Source organism: Phasianus colchicus, chromosome 19, assembly GCF_987193195.1.
Source record: "Phasianus colchicus chromosome 19, bPhaCol1.hap1.1, whole genome shotgun sequence".
Lineage (NCBI taxonomy): Eukaryota > Metazoa > Chordata > Aves > Galliformes > Phasianidae > Phasianus > Phasianus colchicus.
Genome location: NC_143454.1, coordinates 4,472,492 through 4,492,332, shown reverse-complemented (window position 1 = coordinate 4,492,332; position 19,841 = coordinate 4,472,492). Strand labels below are relative to the sequence as shown.

The window sequence follows — 19,841 nt, the reverse complement described above, 5'->3', positions numbered from 1 at the left end:
AATAGTTGTCATCACAGCCCAGCCTCCATTCTCATTTTGCTGACCGTGGTGGCAGCCCTCATGGCACCCATTGCACAGCAAGGCTGGGAGCTGCCATCGGCCAGTCAAAGGGGGCTGAAACTCAAAAGGAAGAGCTGGAAGAAGGGAACAGATGGGAGAAGAGAAACCACATAAACATGCAAAGGGAGTGCAGCAGGTTCATTGCTGCCAAATGATCGTTTATCATTTATTTATTCATTTGAAGCCCAAACTTGGCGACAGATCCACAATTCCATGCCACGATCAAAGCCCTTAAAATGAAATGTGCTGAAATACAGCTAATTAACCACCCTGCTCTGAGCTCCTGCTAGACTGCCTGATGCTCGGGGCAGGGCAGAGCCTTGCTCTGTCACTTCTCTCTCATGTAGTGATCCAGAACAACCCAGAGAACAAAACATCAGCAGAAAGGTGAGCAAAAATCTCCTCCCATGAAAGCAGAGCCTTCACAGACAAGCAGTGTCTTTCTCAGTGCTGCTAAACACACTTGAACCCAAGCAGAGTTTGTGGCAGCAGCTCTGCCACGGTGAGATGCTTCAGTGAATGAAACCTGGGAGCTGACAGGAAAGCCATCCTTTTCTCCTCCAGGAAAAATCCTGCAGGCACCTCCCTGCAAACAGCAGCTGAGGCTTGGGCTGTGGCCCAGCTCCAGACTTGCTCATTAAGTAGAATGTGCCAAAAGACAAAATCAATTTTAATGTTCCAGCTGACACATTTTGCCAGAGCAATGCCTGGCTGACTGTCAGTGCCACTTGATCCTAACTGCAGGCCTAACCCAACAGGGAAGAAGTAGAAACAAAATACATGTAGCAATGTGCCACAATTACATCAGGATAAAGCACCAGCTTGCAAGAGGGCTCCCTTGTTGCTCACCCACAGCTTTCACCAGCAGCACCTCAATAGTGTCCAAAGCAAAGTGAAGCCTTGCTGCAGGAGTGCCCTGGGCACAGGCATGAATAGCTCGTGTCCATTAAGCTTGGCAGCATCCAATTCCAGAAGGAGATGTGCTGCACAGTGGGAAACTGAGGTACAGGAAGGATAAGGGACAGTGTAGGGTCATGGTAGAAACAGGGATGCAGCGATCTGATCCTCAGGCACCTGAAGCCTGTAAAAACAGTCCAGCCACTCAAGTGCTTTTCCCAGTGAGCCCAGCAGCCACAGCTTCCTATGCCCAACCTCTGCTCATCTGTAAGCTGCTTCTCACCCAGCATGAGCAGCCAAATGCACCCTCACAGATGTTTCCCATCTTTCACCTCTCTGTTTTCTACAAGCCTGACCTAAACCCACCCTTGCAATTCTCTAGGCTCCTCCATGTGACTCTGTTGCATTGGCCACCCCAGAGCCCAAAGCACAACTGGAGAGCCCAGGTCACAGCTGGGTGCCAAAGGACAACCTTAGCATTAATCTGGGAGCTTTCTTCTCCCTGTCATGCAGCAGCAAGCAGACGGACAGCATCCTCAAGCAGCCACCCCACGGCCACCTCTCAGCAAAGATCAGTGGATGAACATTGTCATCTGTAACAAACGCAGGAGCTAAAAGATTTCTGTCAAGCAGGGAGATTAATGCCCTGAGCTCCCAATAAAGCCAAGAGAACAGAGTGTACTCCAGCCAAGCACGAGGTGCTTCCCACAGCCAGGCCTCATGCAACCTGTCTGACAGCAGGGGAAGGCCAGCACTAATACAGACAGTTGGGCCAGTGCCTCTTTATGCTAACAAGATGGCATAACTGTGTCTAACTATTAATTCATTTAAGGGAATGTTTTGAAATAATCACTATTGCTCGCAAGGAGCTGTTGAGAGCAGAAATGCACTTCTATTACCTTTTGCCTTCCTTTTTCCAGTCCTGGCCATAACCCTGCCTCCCAGGACACACACACACACACAGAGGCAAAACACCAAGATGAGTTTTTCGTGTCTCTGAAGCTCCTTGCCATTGCAGCAGCTCTACCCCAGCCAGCCCCATCCCATCCCCATGCACAGGGACTTCCCAGCCAACAGATGCCAGCAGAGCCTTGCTCAGCCATCACTTTTCCAGCCCATCCCACCCCAACAGTTAGTGCTCTGGAGACCCTAATTCTGGCTCCGTGCTCCCCACGTTACAGGCTGCCTAAGGAGATGGTGGAATCTCCATCCTTGGAGGTGTTCAAGAAAAGAGTGGACGTGGCACTGAGGAACATGGTTTAGTAAGCATGGTGGGGATGAGCTGATGGTTGGACTTTGTCTTTGTAGTATTTTCCAACCTTAACGATTCTATGATTTTATGGCTGGGGCATCACCAAGGACTCGCAGCCCTCCAGCCTAACCCTGACTTCAGACAGGGCTGATCAAAGGTAATAAATGCTGAATTTGGTAGAAGAAGCCCTCCATAGCACTTTGTTGCCAGTAGTGCTCCCACTAGAATTGGGAAAACTGTCATAGCCTCTGCAGAAAGAGACCTGAAGCACCAAGGAAGGGAAGCCTGTGCTTTTTCATTAGGATTGCTTAAAGTCATAGAATCATTAAGGTTGGAAAAGACCTCTAAAATCATGAAGTCCAACCATAAACTTATTTCCAGCATGTCCCTCATCAGTGCTGCATCTCCACAGATCTGGAACATCTCCAGAGACAGTGACTCCCCCACTCCCTGAGCAGCCTGTGCCAGTTTCTCACCACTCTTCTGAAGAAGAAATGTTTCCTAATACCCAACCTGAACCTCCCCTGGAGCAACTTAAGGCCATTGCCTCTCATCTTATCACTATTAAATGGGAGCAGAGGATTGAATCCACCTCGCCCCAACCTCCTTTCAGGCAGTTGGAGAGAGCAATAATGTCTTCCCTGAGCCTCCTCTTATCCATACTGATCCATTCCAGTTCCTTCAGTTGTTCCTCATAAGCTTGTGATCCAGACCTCTCACTGTCCTTCTTCGGGTACACTCCAGAATTTAAATCAGTGATGGGTTCCTGGTTCTGGAATCCCAACAAACATGACGTGAAATGTGGTTTACACACAGCCTTGGGAACAGGGGAGCTCCTGCCTCTGTTCAGCAGATGGCAAACCTGAGGCTTCAGGAGATTTACAGACAGAAAATTAGAGCAAGTCAAACAAAGAACAATCCCCCAAATCTCTCTAAGCAGACAGCACAGCTGCCCACACATTCCCACACTCCTCCAGCTACATGACAGAACACATCTATATTCTGAAACACAGGACTTAAATCTGTATTTCACGTAGGAGATAACTGGGGGATTCCCACACATCTGGGCATGTGCTACATCTACCAAGAGCCAGCAAAGTGAACATGAAGCCATGGTCTGGGTGAATCTAAGAGCTGAGGGATGTGCAGTCCGGAGCTGGTGCAAGCAAAAGAGCTGACATCACCCTGCACTGCCCACAGCCCTTTTAAATGCCAGTAGAAGAGGAAAATATCTGCCTTTTCTAAACAAGGACCCATTCTGCTACTTACACCTTTCTTTTCTCAGCCACTTTAGAAAGGAACTACAACCTGGAGGCAATTGTCTCATCTCCCCAAGGAAGACAATCTTTGTCCATCTCTCAGCATATTCTGTTGATGTGAAAGACAAGCAATTAATGGACCAGCATAGAAACCTTTGGAAAAAGTTTCCAAAGCAGGGTTCAATAAAGAAGAGATCTAATTTGACAGATACAGCCCAAGCTGAAACAGACCTCAGCTCCCTACTAGGATTTTAATCAAAATGTGAAGTACGTCTAGAGTTCACTCACTTTAATTCAACCAATGGCAGACCCTGGCTTATTTGGGGCAATTAAAGTGCAATCTTCCCTTAGATAAGTGCTTTTGCTTTGGGAGAAACTCTCGGCTGTCTTTGAGAGATGAACTTTATTTACCTTTCATCTGATTTCTCACAATTCTCTCCTTTCCTGCTAATTAGCAACACCATTTATGTTTGATTCGTTGCTGCCTGTTTCCTGTCTTAGAATTAGGCAAACATGGAAATGACCAGGAACAAAGCAAAACCACAGCAATGAAAAGCACACACAATATGCACAAGGAGCCCTGCTCTATCCAGCACGTTTTCTCCAGGCACCAAATCCCTCCTGCTGAGCTCTTTTTATCAGAGAAAGACCTTGCACAAGACACTATAAGGGCAGCAAACACAGATTTGCTGAGAAGGCCATTCTCAGCTCAGCCTGTGGAATTAATGACTGATCTACTCACAAAATCATCACAGACTCAAGTGAAGTTTAATCTAGTCATTTCTCTGGGATGCTGCACGGTTTGCATTGTATCCCAAAGTGCTAATCTTCAATTACAGAAACTAACAAGTCCTCTCACAGATGGACAATGAGTTATATAAGCTTCATAGGAACTTAATAGGTCCAAGCTCAAATCTAACTGTCATCTGAAGTCCTTAAAGGCATACTGATGGGCAAGCATAAGCTTTGCCCATCCACTGCAAGAAAGTCTGCATCAAAGTCTAGCTCCCATTCTGCTGAAGTTCCTACAGAAAACACATCTCCCCCAAATCCACCCTAAAATATCATCTCAGACCTAAAGCCTAGCAGGACATCTGATATTGTATTTCATCTTTTATCTTCAACAAAGATGCTTACAAAATGGGACTGAAAAGATTTGTACAAACCTTTTAAAATACTGCAACCCTCAGAAATAAAGGTTTTCACCCAGAAACATCACCACATCCTGCACTGGGGAAGCCTATCCTTGGGTTTACAGCATGTGAAATGGAGTCACAGGCAGGCTGTGAGAGGAGAGCTGCTCCCAGATTTCCCAGTAGATCACTATGAGATAAGTCCTATCTCTCAAGTCCTGACCCCACATTCTGGTTTATCATATGAAATATTAGAATCTGCAAAATAGCTGCGTTCAATTTTTTTTTTTTTTTTTTATATTTTTTCCTTTTTTTGTCAGTCACAGCTTAAATAAAAAACCTTGGCACAAAGTCAGTCCAATAACTTTGGTTACTGACTTTCAGATGTTACAGACCATTTGCAGAGAGCATCTGGTATTGAGATCTGCAGGAACACGACAGCCAGGGATGGGGAACTGCTGGCGATTGACCCTTCCAAGCAAAATTAAATTGGCAGAGAAATGCACGTCCGATTGATGCTCAGGGGTTGTACGACCCACAGGAAGCAGATGATGGAGCACCTGCCTGGTTGCTCGTCTGTGTGAAGATGAAAAGTAGGCTGGGTTGGTTAATGGCATTAGTGGTCAGCCCAAATCGCATTCCTGCGTGCACCAAGGCAGAGCTGGATTGGGATTCAGATGGTCCCCTTGAGCATCCTTCTATGTGGGAGCAGTGGGATTAGGTCCCTTCAGGTGCTCTAAGGTCTAGAAGTGATTCAAATGGAAGAGCCCCAGTCCAGCCAAGATGCAGGGAAATTTGGAGCCACACACCAGACCAACCACATCTCATCATTTTGTCTGCTTACACATGTTCTAAGGCTAACTCCTGGGCTGGAGGTCTCCATGCATGTCCTGGGAAGGACAAGATCTCAGGAATCCCAGAGGCCCACCCAAGGGCCAACTAACCTTGGACAATCGGACAATCTCCTCCTTAATACATCGTATTTGTGCCTTCTGTACCTTCATAGTAATTCCCAAATGGATTTTGGACTTTGTGGCAGAGCACTTTCTGGAGGCTCTTTGGGATGTGACAGCACTCGTCCTGGGGCCCAGCAGTTGAAAGAAAAGCATTCTGAGAGCCTGCTGGCCTTCCACACTGCTTTTTACATTGGCTAAAAGCATCCAAATCCTGAACACAACTTCTGCTCAAAGTGAGCTGTCTGGGAAGAGGTTCTCTACACCCCTGGCCCATTTATACCCAAATCAGTGTTTCTGAGAAGATCCTCTCTCATCACAGAAGACCTTTGAGTTATTCTACTCCAACTTTTTACCTTCAGGATATGAGTCAGCCTGCTTCACCAGTGTTAGAAAATAACAATCCACCTTGTTCAAAGCCTACTGCTACTGCCTGGATCCACCCTGTGACCAAGCAGGCATCAGAAAAAAATATCCACAAATCTTTTGAGTCTTGTAACACTAAAACCTGTGGTGTTCTGAAACAATGAAAATCCCTCTGCCCCCAAAAGGAGCATCCAACACCTCGGTCACTGGATATTTAGAGGAGCAGAACACAGAGTTATTCACTTCTGGGATCAACTCAAAAAGCAAAATATGACTCTTGGTAAAATCCTTGCTGCTGGCAGCATTTAAATTGTCCTAGGATATTGCTAGCTGTGGACGAGTGCGTTCTAAGTACAGTTGTTGCACACAGTAATAATGTTAATTCAACCAAATTAAAATAGAAGCCCAAATCCTTTCCCTTGTTTCCTCCCTCCTCCAGCCTTATGCTTTCCAAAGAAGCACAGAACTAAGACAGAAAAAGCAAAAACGCTGATGTTTTATGCCTTGATCTGCAGGCTTACGGCTCCAACAAATCAATACATAAATATGCTAACAGGACTTCTCAATAAAAAATTCATTCTGTCCCCTGATAGCGTGGACTCACTCAGCTGCTTTATTCATGAGCGTGCCCAGCGCTGTGAAAACTCTCATTCACTGTCAGAAATTACAGGCAGGCCAAGGGACTCTACCTATTTATTTTTGCTAATCTCTCGTCTTTCTTATTTTAAACAGCTTGGAACTTGAATTATGAATGTAAACTAGGTCTAAGCAACTCCTGTAGGAAACAGGAAATGTTTGTTCATGCTAAGGAAGGTCAGATCTATGATGGAGTAACCAGGAGAAAGCATTACCCAAGGATCGTGCAACCAGTTGCCCAGGGAACCACAGTGGGCATTTACAGCACAGATCTCTTTAGGAACGAGCATTTTAACATATGAGCATCTTCTACATGGCCACAGAGCAAGTCAGCAGCACAATGATGAACAGAGCCCAGAATGTCCAAGGCTCCAACCAGAAACACCTCAAAGCAGCTCACAGGCTACTTGCAACCTCAACACTCCCTGCAACTTCTGTTTGGCCATGGGTGACAGGAAACCATTGCTGATGACCCACAGACCAGCCCAGCAGCACCACGTGGCATCTGCACCAAGCCAGACCCCTTTTATTTCAAAGCCCTCAAAAGCAACGTCTAACAAATAGCAAACCTTCCCTACATGCATTTAATATTCATCGTTTAAATGCCAAATTACAAGTAAAACCAAGTACTTCAGATAATTTCAACTCAGCATAACTCAGAGATGCTAATGGGCAGCCAGCTCATCCAGCACAACTCCAGTTTAATCTCTTATTAAAACCAGTACCACAGTGGCCGTTGTTGCCTTCAAGTTTCTTTTCTCTGAGCACACAGCCAAGACCTGCTTTCTGGGAAGGGACAGACCTTCCATTGCCAAGTGCCCCCAGAAGGTCAGCACAGAGGTTGTGGAGAGTTTGAGGAAGGGTTGCTCCTTGGAAAACAAGGGCTGCTCTTCAGTTTGAAATTCTTGGAAATAAGAGTGCTTTGTATTTCACTCATTGCTTGAAAAGACTCATGCCTAAGTCATGTTACACTTAGAATTAAATCCAGGGCTTCCTTGGTCTTTTTGCTTTTACTGCATAACCAACCATCAAGGCTTAAGGAACATGTTGTCTTTCATCAAAGAGACAAAGTTATCCCAAAATTACTCCTAAAGATGTAAAGAGAGAGGAGTACAAACACACACGCACACAGACACAGTTATTTATGAGCTATGGTTGCTCAAGGACACATGCAATATTTACATCAGGGTAAATGTACATTCAGACTAAAACATGAATTTTGTTGGCTTGGTGAGTAGATGCAGAATAAACTTGTCCTCCTGCTCAGCAACCCCCATGGCTTGTACCCCTAAGTCAGCAAGACAGAGCCTCTCACATGGACGGATTCCCAGAACACTTAACAAAGAATTCAATACTCAGTCACTTTCTGACAGTGACCATGGGAAATTATGGATCGATGCCCAAAATCATTGCAGATAATGACAGTCCTAAGAATAATGCATTGGCTTGCTCATCATCTTAAATGCAGGTCTAGACTTTTTCTGAAAGAAAAAACCCTATATACTTCAAGAGCTGATTTTCCCTCCCAACATTGTAGGCAAAAGCGTCCCAAGAAATTTTCAATAGCAGAAATCTATTTAACTGAATTAAGTTCTTGATTTTATTGCATAAAATCTGAACAATAGGCTATTGTTATGTGCATTCCTCAACAGAGAATTAGGTTTGTGCAGAATATGGATCTATTTAGGTCAGGCCACCTTCTCATTTTGTCTTCTAATGAGAATACCTCCAGCTGTACAGCTATCTCCTCCAGTCAATTATAAGCAAAAAATATCTTTGTAGGCATTTCTACAGCCTACAAAACAAGCTAGAGCTGAGAGCTCAATCACACAAACTTCAGAACACAGCAAGACCCTCAGGTCCAACAGTCCTTTGTCAACACACACGCTGCTTCTCAGGACAGGAGCCCAAAAGTCCCCACCATTTTCCCATTTCAGACAGAAAAAACACAAATGCCATTGGTCAAGATCCTTCCAGCTCTATCTAATGATGTTTCATAAAGGTTTTATGCAACATGTCAGTTAGAGCAGCAGTGCAAGCTTGGTTTCTCAGGTCTCAGTCAAGAATTCGGTGCAAGTCTTTGTATGTGTATCCTTTGATATAGCAAATACAAACTTCTATCCAGGTCAGGATGACCATCCTTGAAACCGCTAATTAGATTAGAGCAGAGCAACTCTTAATCACAGTACCACAACTAAACTTCTCTTTAAAGATAGGAGAATCTTGAATAAATTAATTAGCTCATTAGCACGACTAACAGCCTGCAGTAGGGAGATGAGCCCTATCTTTAACTGACCAATTTAGGTTGGAGGCTGTAGCAGAGTCGAGTGATAAAAATACATAGAAAAGAGCACAGTGAAAATCCTGGGGTGTGGTTGCCTTGTGGAAGACCACCTAGCACCCAAGCTTGCACAACTTCACAATTAATCAATATCTCATCTCTGTGTGTGATCGGATTGCTGCACACCAAGTAACAAATCCATCTTTCACATAACAAGTTGGCTGGGGAATCAGAAACCCTGCACAGCAAAAGTCTCCAAATGCACCTGCTTCCCTGTTGGGAAACAAGTGAATGTATGTTTTTCATCCAGACAAATGCCAACTGGTTTAGTAGAGCTAAATGGCAGCACAGCAGCCAATTCAATGGGCTGGACCCTGAGCTCCTGTGTGGCTACAACCCCCTGTAGATCCGTGCATCTCTCACTTGATCAGGACTTTTCAGTCTAGACAAGATGACTTTGATTTAGAGCATGGCTTGTTTCATGAAGTTATGCTGCTTTTCATACTTACTGGATGATTACCTCCTGTAAGAGGGTAGTTGAGTGCATGCTTGACTTTGATGCATGGATCTACAAGCAATAAGGGCAATAAGAGCATTGCTTGAAGAATCATAGAATCATTAAGGTCAGAAAAGATCCAACCATCAACCAATCACCACTGTGCCCACTGAACTATGTTCCACAGAAGATGCATCTGGATTTAAAAAACCTCCCATCTGAAAGTCTCTATAACTCTAGTAAATTTACCTATTGGAGGAGAAAGCAGAAGAAAGGCTTTGCTTGCAAAGGAGAATAATGAACCTCCTGCCAAACAGGAGCCTCATTTTGCACCTTGTAGCACCCTGAGATGTGCCAAAATGCTGAGCACAGAGGACCTCTGCCCCAGCAGATCGTTCCCTGCCTCCCTATCACTGACACAGCACAGAAAACAGACCTGTGATCACCATCTGTGCAGGTTCCTAAATCCAGCATCCCACCCACACACCGAGCATCCCTCTCATCCCACTGTCAAGCTGCCTAACAACAGCACAACCCCATATGCCAATATTGCACCTCTTAGCACAGCTCATCAGTGCCCCAGGGCAAGCAGTCTGCAGATCAAAGACATCATCTTGAATCCAGCCTCTTCTGCAGGAGCACCTAGCATTAGGTCTTCTGGATTGCTATGGGAACTACAACAGCAAGTAAACCCTTCACCTTTTTCTTTTCTGTTTCTTTCTTTCAAAGAAGTTTTCTCTTATTCTTTTCCACTTCAACCACAGATGTAGCAGTCATGGCTCAAACAGGCTGGCATGCTTCTGAAAGCATCCAGCTGCTTTTATTTCCCTTTGTAGGAAACCAATTGCAGGGCATGTAAGAGAGCTGCTTATACCCTCGCTGCTGTAATGTTGTCAAGCTGCAAGCAAATTTCTTCAGCTGGAGTTTTCACTTCTTGGCAGGCACTGGTGATTAAGCTGTTGTTTGGAGAGATTTTCATTTCTTTTCAGAGAGCAATTGCTCTGTTGAAAGGGCTCTTTAAGTTTGTATGATGTATGTCATTCTCCGGCTGTATATGTTAAAGTCTCCTATCAAAGCCTGGAGGTGGCTGCCCCACAGTCCTTCTGAATATACCTTCATTGAGACATTCAATAAAACGCAGAAAATACGGTGAGGCACTTAAACACTTGCTCAACTTCACGTATCCATTTGCTCAAGTGGTTTTCTGAGCAGGGCAATGTGCTGAATCAGGGCTGAAATGCCCTACCCTTTCAGCTTTACAGAGAGCTTCCAGCAGACAGTGGGGGCAGACAGTCTGTTTTGCCAGACAGATGGAGACCTGGGCATGGCCAGAGACATGCATCAGACCTGTCTTAGTATCTAGACATTGCAAAGCTACTTCAGCCCTAGACAAGCTCCCCATTTGCTATTACAGTATCTTTGGAAGCATGCAAAGAGTGCCGTGTAACACAACTGCATCTCTGGGGGGCTGTGAGAAAGAAGGGGATGGACTCTTTAGCAGGGTCTGGGGACAAGGTGAAATGGTTTCCAACTAAAAGAGGAGAGATTTAGACTGGATATAGGGGAGAAGTTGTTTACACTCAGGGCAGTGAGGCACTGCACAGGTTGCACAGAGGTGGTGATGCCCCATCCCTGCAGACAGCCAAGGTCAGGCTGCTGGGGCTGTGAGCACTGCTGGAGCTGTGGGTGTCCCTGTGCACTGCAGGGAGTGGGACCTGATGGCCTTTAAGGTCCCTTCCAACTCAAATAATTCTATGATTCTAAAAGATCTGGGACTTCACCCTTTGGCAAACAGACTCTGTAATGCTCCAAAATCCAGGAGAAGGGAGAGGAAGGCGTGAATAAATGGATGCTAGCCAAGGCAGAATTTAGAGTGGTGAAAATCTGTTGTGCAGGCAGGTCATCCTCCCACACAAGACCCATCAGGGGTGCAGATTCCTCTCATTTAGATCTGTCTCACAGGGGCCAGAAGAGAAATTCAGCCTAACAGGTGAAAGCTGTGCTGTTCATTCATGCTAATTTATTATACTGCTGTATTACATACAGCCAACCAGGTCTCATCACTAACAGTGCTATTCCAAAGCCTGTTGTTAGACATCTCCCTGGGGAAACCCAAGTGAGAAATCCAGTCCACCTTCTGCTCCATAGCAAGGTGCTCAGGACAGAGCATGGAGTTCTGGGGAGGGTTTTAAGGCATGGAGAACACTTGTTATTTTCACGTAGCCATTGGGCTGGTGCCTGGAGCAGGATGCAAGTGGTGGATTGTTGTTTGTACAAGAATTTTTGAAGCCTGGGAGAGATTCTGAGGACTACTCAACTGCCACGAACAAGTGATAAGAACAACTTAAATGAATGAACGTCATCCTCAAAGATTTGTTTTTCTACACAATAATGATCTTCATTTGAGCTGAACACACATTGCAACAGCACAATGGGGATGCAGCATTGTGAGAGCCAGCATGGGTGAAACCCACACCTCTGTAACCAGGTCTGTGCATCAACCCATTGCAGACATCTCTGCTTAATTTTCCTGCAAGCAATTGGTCCTGCTGAACCACCAGAAACCAACACTACCCGTCAGCAGCAGCAAGAGGGATTATCCATCACCCTGTGTGCACGTAGGAGGTGCCTGGCTCTTATTAGAAGATTACAGTCATCCTAACTGGATAGTAAATACTATTAAACACTAACAGCATTTAAGGATTTTTCCTTCTTTACGAAACTGCAGGGAGGAAAAGAGCGTTGTCATTCACATCCATGCAGCAGCACTGACTCTGGTACAGGTGCTGAGCTGCCACTGCTCCAGCATGCACTGTATGTGCACTGCCAGCTCTGTAACCAGTGCTTGGACATGAGCATCTCTCATCATCCTCAGCTTATTTCCAAGAGCAGCCTCATTGTGACAGTAAATGCTCAGTGCTGGTGAACACCAGATCCCAGGGATGATCCATCCATAGTAGTGCAATGGGGAGTTTTGCTGTATATGCTGTCCCTGCACTCACATCCCAGGCTTGAGGCAGATGCCACATTCCCAGACAGCATTTTTTTGGCTTAGGCAACACAACATCAGAAAGTCAAAAGTCCCCAGAAACACACATGAGCTATCCAAACAAGTAGGTAAAACAGATTTTCTTCTGCCCCAATAAATTCCAACACATCCACCACCTCTGGGGTGGGCATGGAACAATAATTACATCCTGACCTTCTCTTCCTGTGTCTTTGTAGGAAATTCAAAGACACAAAAAGGAGTGAAAAAATACCAAGTGAATCATCCTCAATTCAGTGAGGGTATAGTTCTAGTTGAGATCCAATTTAGGGCAAACTTACATTTTATTTGAACTGTTCCTTTCTACTTACAAGCATATTAGAGGTTAGGCCCAGTCCACGCTCTTGTAATACCCATTGGACACTAATATTTGACAGTAGAAAATAGAAGAAACAGGAAAATCTCTTGCCATTAAGATCAAAAGAGAGTGAGCGTACACTTTGACATTTCTCCTTTCCTGCAAGGAGTCCCTGTTTTGCAAAGCAAATTCCACCATGTTATCCTTGAGCTCCTGCAGAGGAAAGATAAAAGGTGAAAATCTGGCGCTTTGAAAGTCAACATCCAGCTTCCTGCCAGCTTCAGGTGAGTCAGGTTTGAGCCCTGCTTTCCTGTAGGAGAAATGGGGCCACAAAGCTCCAAAGCACGCTCCTCAACTCCTTGGAAGCTCAGTGTGCTGCAAAGGCACAACTGCACCTCCCAGAGGGTTATGTACCAGGGAACTGCAAGAGGACCACAGCACAGAGCCCAAAAACCTTCCCAAACCACTGAGTATATAACAAAGGCACTGAGCCCCAACCAACCACAGCCATTAGGTCAACACGAGCTGTCTCGTTGACAGTTATCAGTAACATCTCTCACTTGATGTAGTTTAAGTCCCTGTAGAGTAACTGGTGCTTCTATAGAGGACAGCAGGGCGTTTTACAGCTGGGAGTTGGTACGCAGGCACAAAACATCTCTGGTTTTTCACACTTTGCAGAGCAAACTGAGGTTCCCACAGGGTTAAGGGCAGGAGACGGCTCATGATGGATGAGAAGGTCCTTGTATGGGAAAAGCTGGGAATCACTGCTATAGGAAGGCAGCCAGGACTTATACTATCATCTGCTTCACGGGTGTCCAACCTTTTGGCTTGTCTGGGCCACATTAAGTGAGTGGCAATTGGGCTGCATACACAAAGGTCACTCCAAAAGTAATGCCTCCTGTCTACTTCCATGGAAAACTACAACTGGAACAAAGAGCACAGTAACACTATTTGATAGAGCCAAATCTCAGCTACAAAACACTATTTTTCTACATAGTCACCACCATTAGCTCTGCTATTTCACCAGCATTGTACAAGAAGCCTACATGCCACACTTGTAAAATTCTGCACCAGTGGAGGTAACCACTGTCAGCAATGCGGAAATGCAGCCCACCCACTGCCTCTCTGTGTTCACATCCACTGGTTGGTCTCCATAAATATTCAGCATATGTCAATGAATGCCAGTGAGTGTCATTTTTTTCCTTGTGGAGGAATTTGATGGCACACTTTTGCTCCATACGCAATCCGTCCATGTCAGATGCCATTCTGTCAGACTGCCTCTCTGCTGCCATATGTCACACAGCAACAGGAATGTTGGTGGGAAGGTTCAGCCTTTGCTGCCAAACCACCAACACAGCTTCAGCTCACCTATTCTCCTTCCCCTTTGGCAAAAACCTGGAGGCATTGTGGAATTGTTCTCCCTCAGTGCTAACATCCCCAGGTCATTGTCAGCCGTGCTTCCGACAGGATAACAAGTGCAGCATGATAATATTTAGCATATTAAAATACTTTGTGAGAACTAATTAATACATTTACATAATGCTCCCAAGAGACACTCTGATCACCAGTTACTACTTATGAGCTCAACACCAGTTCTTTCAGGCACATGTGAAGCACACAGCGCAGCTCCTGCTGTCCTGTATCACTCCCATCCCTGGTGTGATACCCCAGGTGAACATTACTTACTTACTTAATCTGGAACAGGCTGCCCAAGGAGGTTGTGGATGCCCCATCCCTGCAGGCATTCAAGGCCAGGCTGGATGTGGCTCTGGGCAGCCTGGTCTGCTGGTTGGTGACCCTGCACACAGCAAGGGGTTGAAACTACCCAGGCCATTCTATGATTCTGTGATATGATTCTATGATTCTTACCATGGGAAGGCCCTGTCCTATGCAAAGCCCAATGTCAGCACTACCAAAGCGGGACTCAGAATGGTGCATCAGCCTGCTGTAGTGGCCAGAGCATCTTGAACAGCACTGCTGCTCACGGTGATCTCGTGCTCTAAGGAGGTTTTCCCTCATTTCCCAGTCTAACAGATGCTCTGTCTCTACTTCAGAAGACAAAAGGTACTTTCTTGTCTCCTGTCCTTTGCACGCAGTGACCTCCCCAAATCACCTATTGCTCCTCATGTCTTTTTGGCTATGAGCAACACTGCAGCTGACAAACCTGCAGCCCACAGACGTGCTCCTTCGGAGATACTGCTCTGGAGTTCTTGTGCTGCTGACTCAGGAAGGAGTTTTTCCCAGCTTACTCTTAACGCTTTTCACCTGATTAACGATTCCGTCTTTTTGCTTCGAGCATAAATCACCCTCCAGATAAAGCCTTGCTAGAAAGCTTTCTTTGGCCCCAATTAAAACGAAACTCTGGAATTATAAACAGTGGATCAGCAAGGAAAAACTGGGCTGAGATTTGTGAGCCAGCATTCTCTCTGCCCTCCTAATTCCTCAATTTATCACGGGAGGAGTGGATACCCGCAAGGTAATTACTGACTGCAAAGCCTTGCCTTTGATGGCAAGGAATGTATGGAAGTTGCATCTGCACACCATGTGAAGTCATGAAGAAGTGACTCAATAACCTTCACAAAGCAGCTCTCGCTGGAACCTTTGGAAGGACCTGAGCCATCGGACTCGAACCCAAGCTCCCTCTTTTCGTGAGCATCGGTTTACATCAACTTTCAGGCGCAGCCCTCATTTTTCTGTCTTGAAGCTGCTTTCAGGGCAGACAGCTCTGTCCCCTGGTAGTGTCAATGCAGAAGTGGTAAAGCAGTCTCACCCCGCGACTGACCCCATCCTGACTGCAAAGACAAATTCGAGCTCTTAGCACCCCATAGCAGGAAGAAGATCAGTAACAAAGCCCCATTCATGCAGCGCGATCAATCAATCACTATTTTGCAGGAGGAAATGAATGGCCCATTAAGGAAGCAGTCGGTAACCTCAGCTTCCCCGTAATTGCATTCAGTCCTACGCTGCCTGGGATTTCAACCCTAAGGACAGACCCGAGTTGGGCCATTAGGATGAAGAAGGGTGAGCAAAAGCAAGGCAGCAAACCCACCCCAGCCAAGTAAACCCTGCATATGGCAGCGGTCAGATAAGGGCAGGGGAAAGGGAAGATCAGCCTTCCTCTGTTCCTACATGGTGGGAGAAGCACCAGCTTTCTTCCTTATTAATGCACAGTCACAGTTTACACAGACTGTATCTTGTAGTCTCACAGACCTTTGCAAATCTTAATTAAGCTACACGTTGGAAGTAGGTTCATAGCTCCAACGAGGATCCTGCACCTGGGGAATGCAGCTTTCCTTCAGGAGAGCTGGCAGAAAAATGCATTCCACCACTGCTGGATGCAAGAGGCAACACTTCGTGATAATCCAGTGTGGCTGCAGTAGGAACTCATGATTGCAACTGAGATGTGGGACAGGTCAGAGCTGGAAGGACACTTTGCACTGCTGTTAGCCACAGATACCCACTGCACTGCGTGTGCTGCCATAACTGCAGCAAGGTTTGGGCTTTTACTTCTTATTTTTTCTTTTTCTTTTTCTTTTTTTTTTTTTTTTCAGTTTTCTTTTTTTGCTTCTTTTTGACAAACCTCGAGTGGGCATGGGAGAAACCAAGATGAAAGCCAAGCAGCTAGGGAACAGCCAATGACTGAAGCTGTGAAAAACTTAAGGGTGCATCTTCTCCACCCACATCTTTTCTTGGCTGCTAACCTACAAAAGGACAGCCAGCTCTTCAGCCAGCAGAGCAGCACGGGGATGGGGCTGAGGAAGAGGGGCAGAGCTGGCTGCAGGCACCAGATGTGGGAAGGCTGCAAAGTGGTTTGGTAGCACTGCACACAGCACTCTGCAAGTAAACCATCCAGAGGTCCTCCAATCCAACAAAGAACCCATTGAAACCCAAACAGGACTGGGGGTCTCAGGCAAGGCCTGATGTTGTACAGCAAATGCATGCTGCATCTCATCCAGGCATTATTTCCAATTAGATTAAGGGACATCTAAAATGATACTATAATAATTTTCAAAGCAGCCCCCACAATCAATACCCCAATACTAAACTCTGTTTTTTTGTTTTTTTTTTTTGCATGTGGTACAAAAAGCAGTTTGGGAGAAAATGATCTAATACGCCACATATTGATTAATCAATCCCAGGAGGGATGCTAATGGGCTTTTCTTACAACAGTTGGCAATAGAGGAAGGAGTGGGATTGTTGAATGAGAGTGGGAGAACCAGGTTGTGTGTTAAAGTTTCAGGGCAAGGGGATGCAATGGGGAAATGGACCCTTCTAGAGATCACTTTAAGCAGGTAAGGATTTGGAAGAAACGGAGGAACTGAGCTATGAATGGTAAAGGTAATAAATCAGATATATCAGCTTCAAGCACTGACGATTTGTACCTTGCAATTTACTGTGGTTGGTATTAATAATACTTCCCTGTTGCTACAGAAACCTTCACAGGAAGGTCTGCAGAAGAGCCCAGCGTGGGTCCAAACTCTATAATGAAGTAGATGGAATATTTTGTAGTCTTACCAGTCAGGGAAACGGTCTATTAATGCCTGCTATGTTTTATTTTCCACACTGGCACTTCTGCCTAAGACAGGACGTGGTAATTCAGATCATCCACGCATAGCTGTCAGACCATTCTTTCTTCCACAGTCAACAGAAAGAAGCAGCTGATGCAGTCATCCATTGCTAAGTCATCCCCATTCCTAAAGTGAGTTGAAAAGTGCTGTGTCCTTTGTGCCCCTGTACTGGAGTACTGGATAAAGTCCTTTACTATCTTAGGAAATGGAAGTACAGAACACTTGGATCGTCCTTCAGACCTGTTACATCCACTATGAAAATATGGGAAGAGCTTAACAAAGCAGGAAGGTGGGGACAGCTCTCCAACAGGCACAAGGCCCCCATTGATTCTCAAAGGCTCAAAAAGTAGCCCCCCCCCCAAAAGAAAGCCAAAAAAGCCAAACAAATTGACTTCTTTTTTTCCTTCACAACCATTCTCAAACTAGTGCAATGCATACCAGCACCCAGGAGCCCTACAGCCCCAGCTGCAGACTCACATTGTAGAGGATGTCGGTCCATCCCTCCATGGTGATGCACTGGAAGACGGTGAGCACAGCAAAGAGGATGTTGTCAAAGTTGGTGATGCCATAGTTGGGCCCTTGCCAGTACTCCCTGCAGGTGGTCCCACTCTCACATTGCCTGGCAGGAGGCTCCTCTCCGCAAGGAAAATCTCCCACCTCTTCACCTGTAAAGGAGAACAGAGGGAGAAAAACTTACTGACCAAAGCCAACCAAGCAGCTGGAATTGCTGGATCCTCTTTGCACCATCACATGAACCTGGTTTGAGCTTCACGATTCCTTGGTGCCACTCTGGGCTTGCAAAAGATGTTACACTCGTACAAGCATTTATATACTGCCATGCTTTAAGGGGCAGTTAAGTGGCAGAGTGGAGCAGAACTACCTCTGAACTGCCCACAGTTTGCCCCAGTGCTCAGCCACATCATATATAGAATCATAATCATCTGGGTTAGAAAGATCTTTAGGATCACCATGTCCAACCTGACCTACCGAGTCCCATTACTAACCCATGCCTGTTGGTGCCACCAATGAGAAGCACTATGGAAAAGAAATAGTGCAGTAAAATAAAAATCAAAGGTTTGGAAATGGTTGCATACAAGAAGACACTGTGAGATATGGATACAGCTTCACACAGCATAGCTGACTGCTCAGCTCCAGTCTCATTGTAAGCTCCATGTTTCTACCTCAAGGTCAGAGACAGCATCCAGCAGCAGGAATGGGGCTGCTCCACTGAGCTTTGGTTCAGGCACTGCAAAAGGGGAAGCAGTCTGCAATGGTTCAGGGCCACTGGGGATGGCCAAAAGTGTCCCACGTCTTCCAGGGCCAGCTGTGAGTCATTGCATCCCTCCAGAGACATGATGAGCGCCAGCAGAGAGCAGTTTGGAAAAATAAAGTGCTGGGTTTTCAAAGTAAATAAATACACCAAGCAACATCCCTGCTTCCACAGAGTTGCAATTCTGGAAATATTAAATGGTTTTAAAAGCGACACGTTATGGTGGTGGAGCAGCAAACTCCACAAAATCAAATTCACCAGGGGGAGGAAACAAAATCAGCGCTAACAATAATTAGGAATAATCATTCCACAGAGCAAAGCCTGCAGGAGGAAAACAAACCCATCAGCGTGGCTGCAGGATGTGGATGTGTGTGCATGTGCAGCCTTTTCCTGTTGACTCAACACCTCAATGCAGGGCATCGCTCCCCAGCTCCCACCTGGGTCACTGCAGGCTTTGGGAAGGGGTTGGTGAGACAGGGCTGTGCAAAGAAATATCAAACCTGGCTTTTGCTGACCGTCCGTGAGCTCTAATAGAGAATCTCACTCTTTGGCCTTTTGCTGCTCTAAAAAAGCAATGAGTTTTTTCTTTTGGAAAGAAAGACATTGACAGAGCAGAATTGGTCCCTACCCCCATAGCTGGGGTAAAGAGAGGAGGAAAAGGAACACACCAGGGAAAAAATGGGAAGCAAATGTGATGTCCCCTGTTTTTTAGAACAGACTCAGAGTGTTTGGCCTGGGCGAGCTGCAGAGGACATCTGCTTAAAAACTGCCCTGTGTCTGCAGAGCAAGGCTGCACGGAGGCTGCCAGGAGAGGAAAACAAGTCTGGCACCCACCAGACAATACACAGCTACTAATTTTTTTATCCATTTCTCATGCCCAGCTGAGTGCTGATAGCCTCAAATGAACTTTTTGCCATATTTTGGTCCCCAGCATCCCTCTGTCATAGTCTGTTCCTGCAGGTCTTCCAGGCTTGCAGGGCTACAGCAACATCGACTACTGACACTTCCACTTTCTTCCCTCCACAATGACCTGAATTCATGACTGATTCCCCTCATCTGGTCTCCAATCCCAGGAAAAAATCTCCGGAGATTTCTCACTTTGAGGACTTGAATAGACACCAATGTGAGCAAGTCCTCATCCACCAATTTGCGACCCTTTGACACGGGTCATCTTTTTAACGAGGTTCACATTCACAGGCTGAAGTCAGCTTTCTGAGCCTGTGGTCTCAGGCCTGTGCTCCTTAATGCACCTCTTTGGAGCTGATGAGCACTTAGGGTTTAAAAGGCTGCGCTGACAGCATTGTGGGATGCTCTGCTGCTCCGCTC

The 19,841-nt window shown here is 45.9% G+C and overlaps 1 protein-coding gene across 1 annotated transcript in view; it reads right to left on the bottom strand.

Moving 5' to 3' along the window:
• The window catches only part of CACNA1B (calcium voltage-gated channel subunit alpha1 B), a 260,232-nt gene that overhangs the window by 140,718 nt on the left and 99,673 nt on the right, over positions 1–19,841 (bottom strand). The window contains exon 7 of the mRNA XM_090121688.1: positions 17,723–17,910. Within this exon, the coding sequence (XP_089977814.1) occupies positions 17,723–17,910 (188 nt within the window). The remainder of the gene's footprint in view (positions 1–17,722; positions 17,911–19,841) is intronic.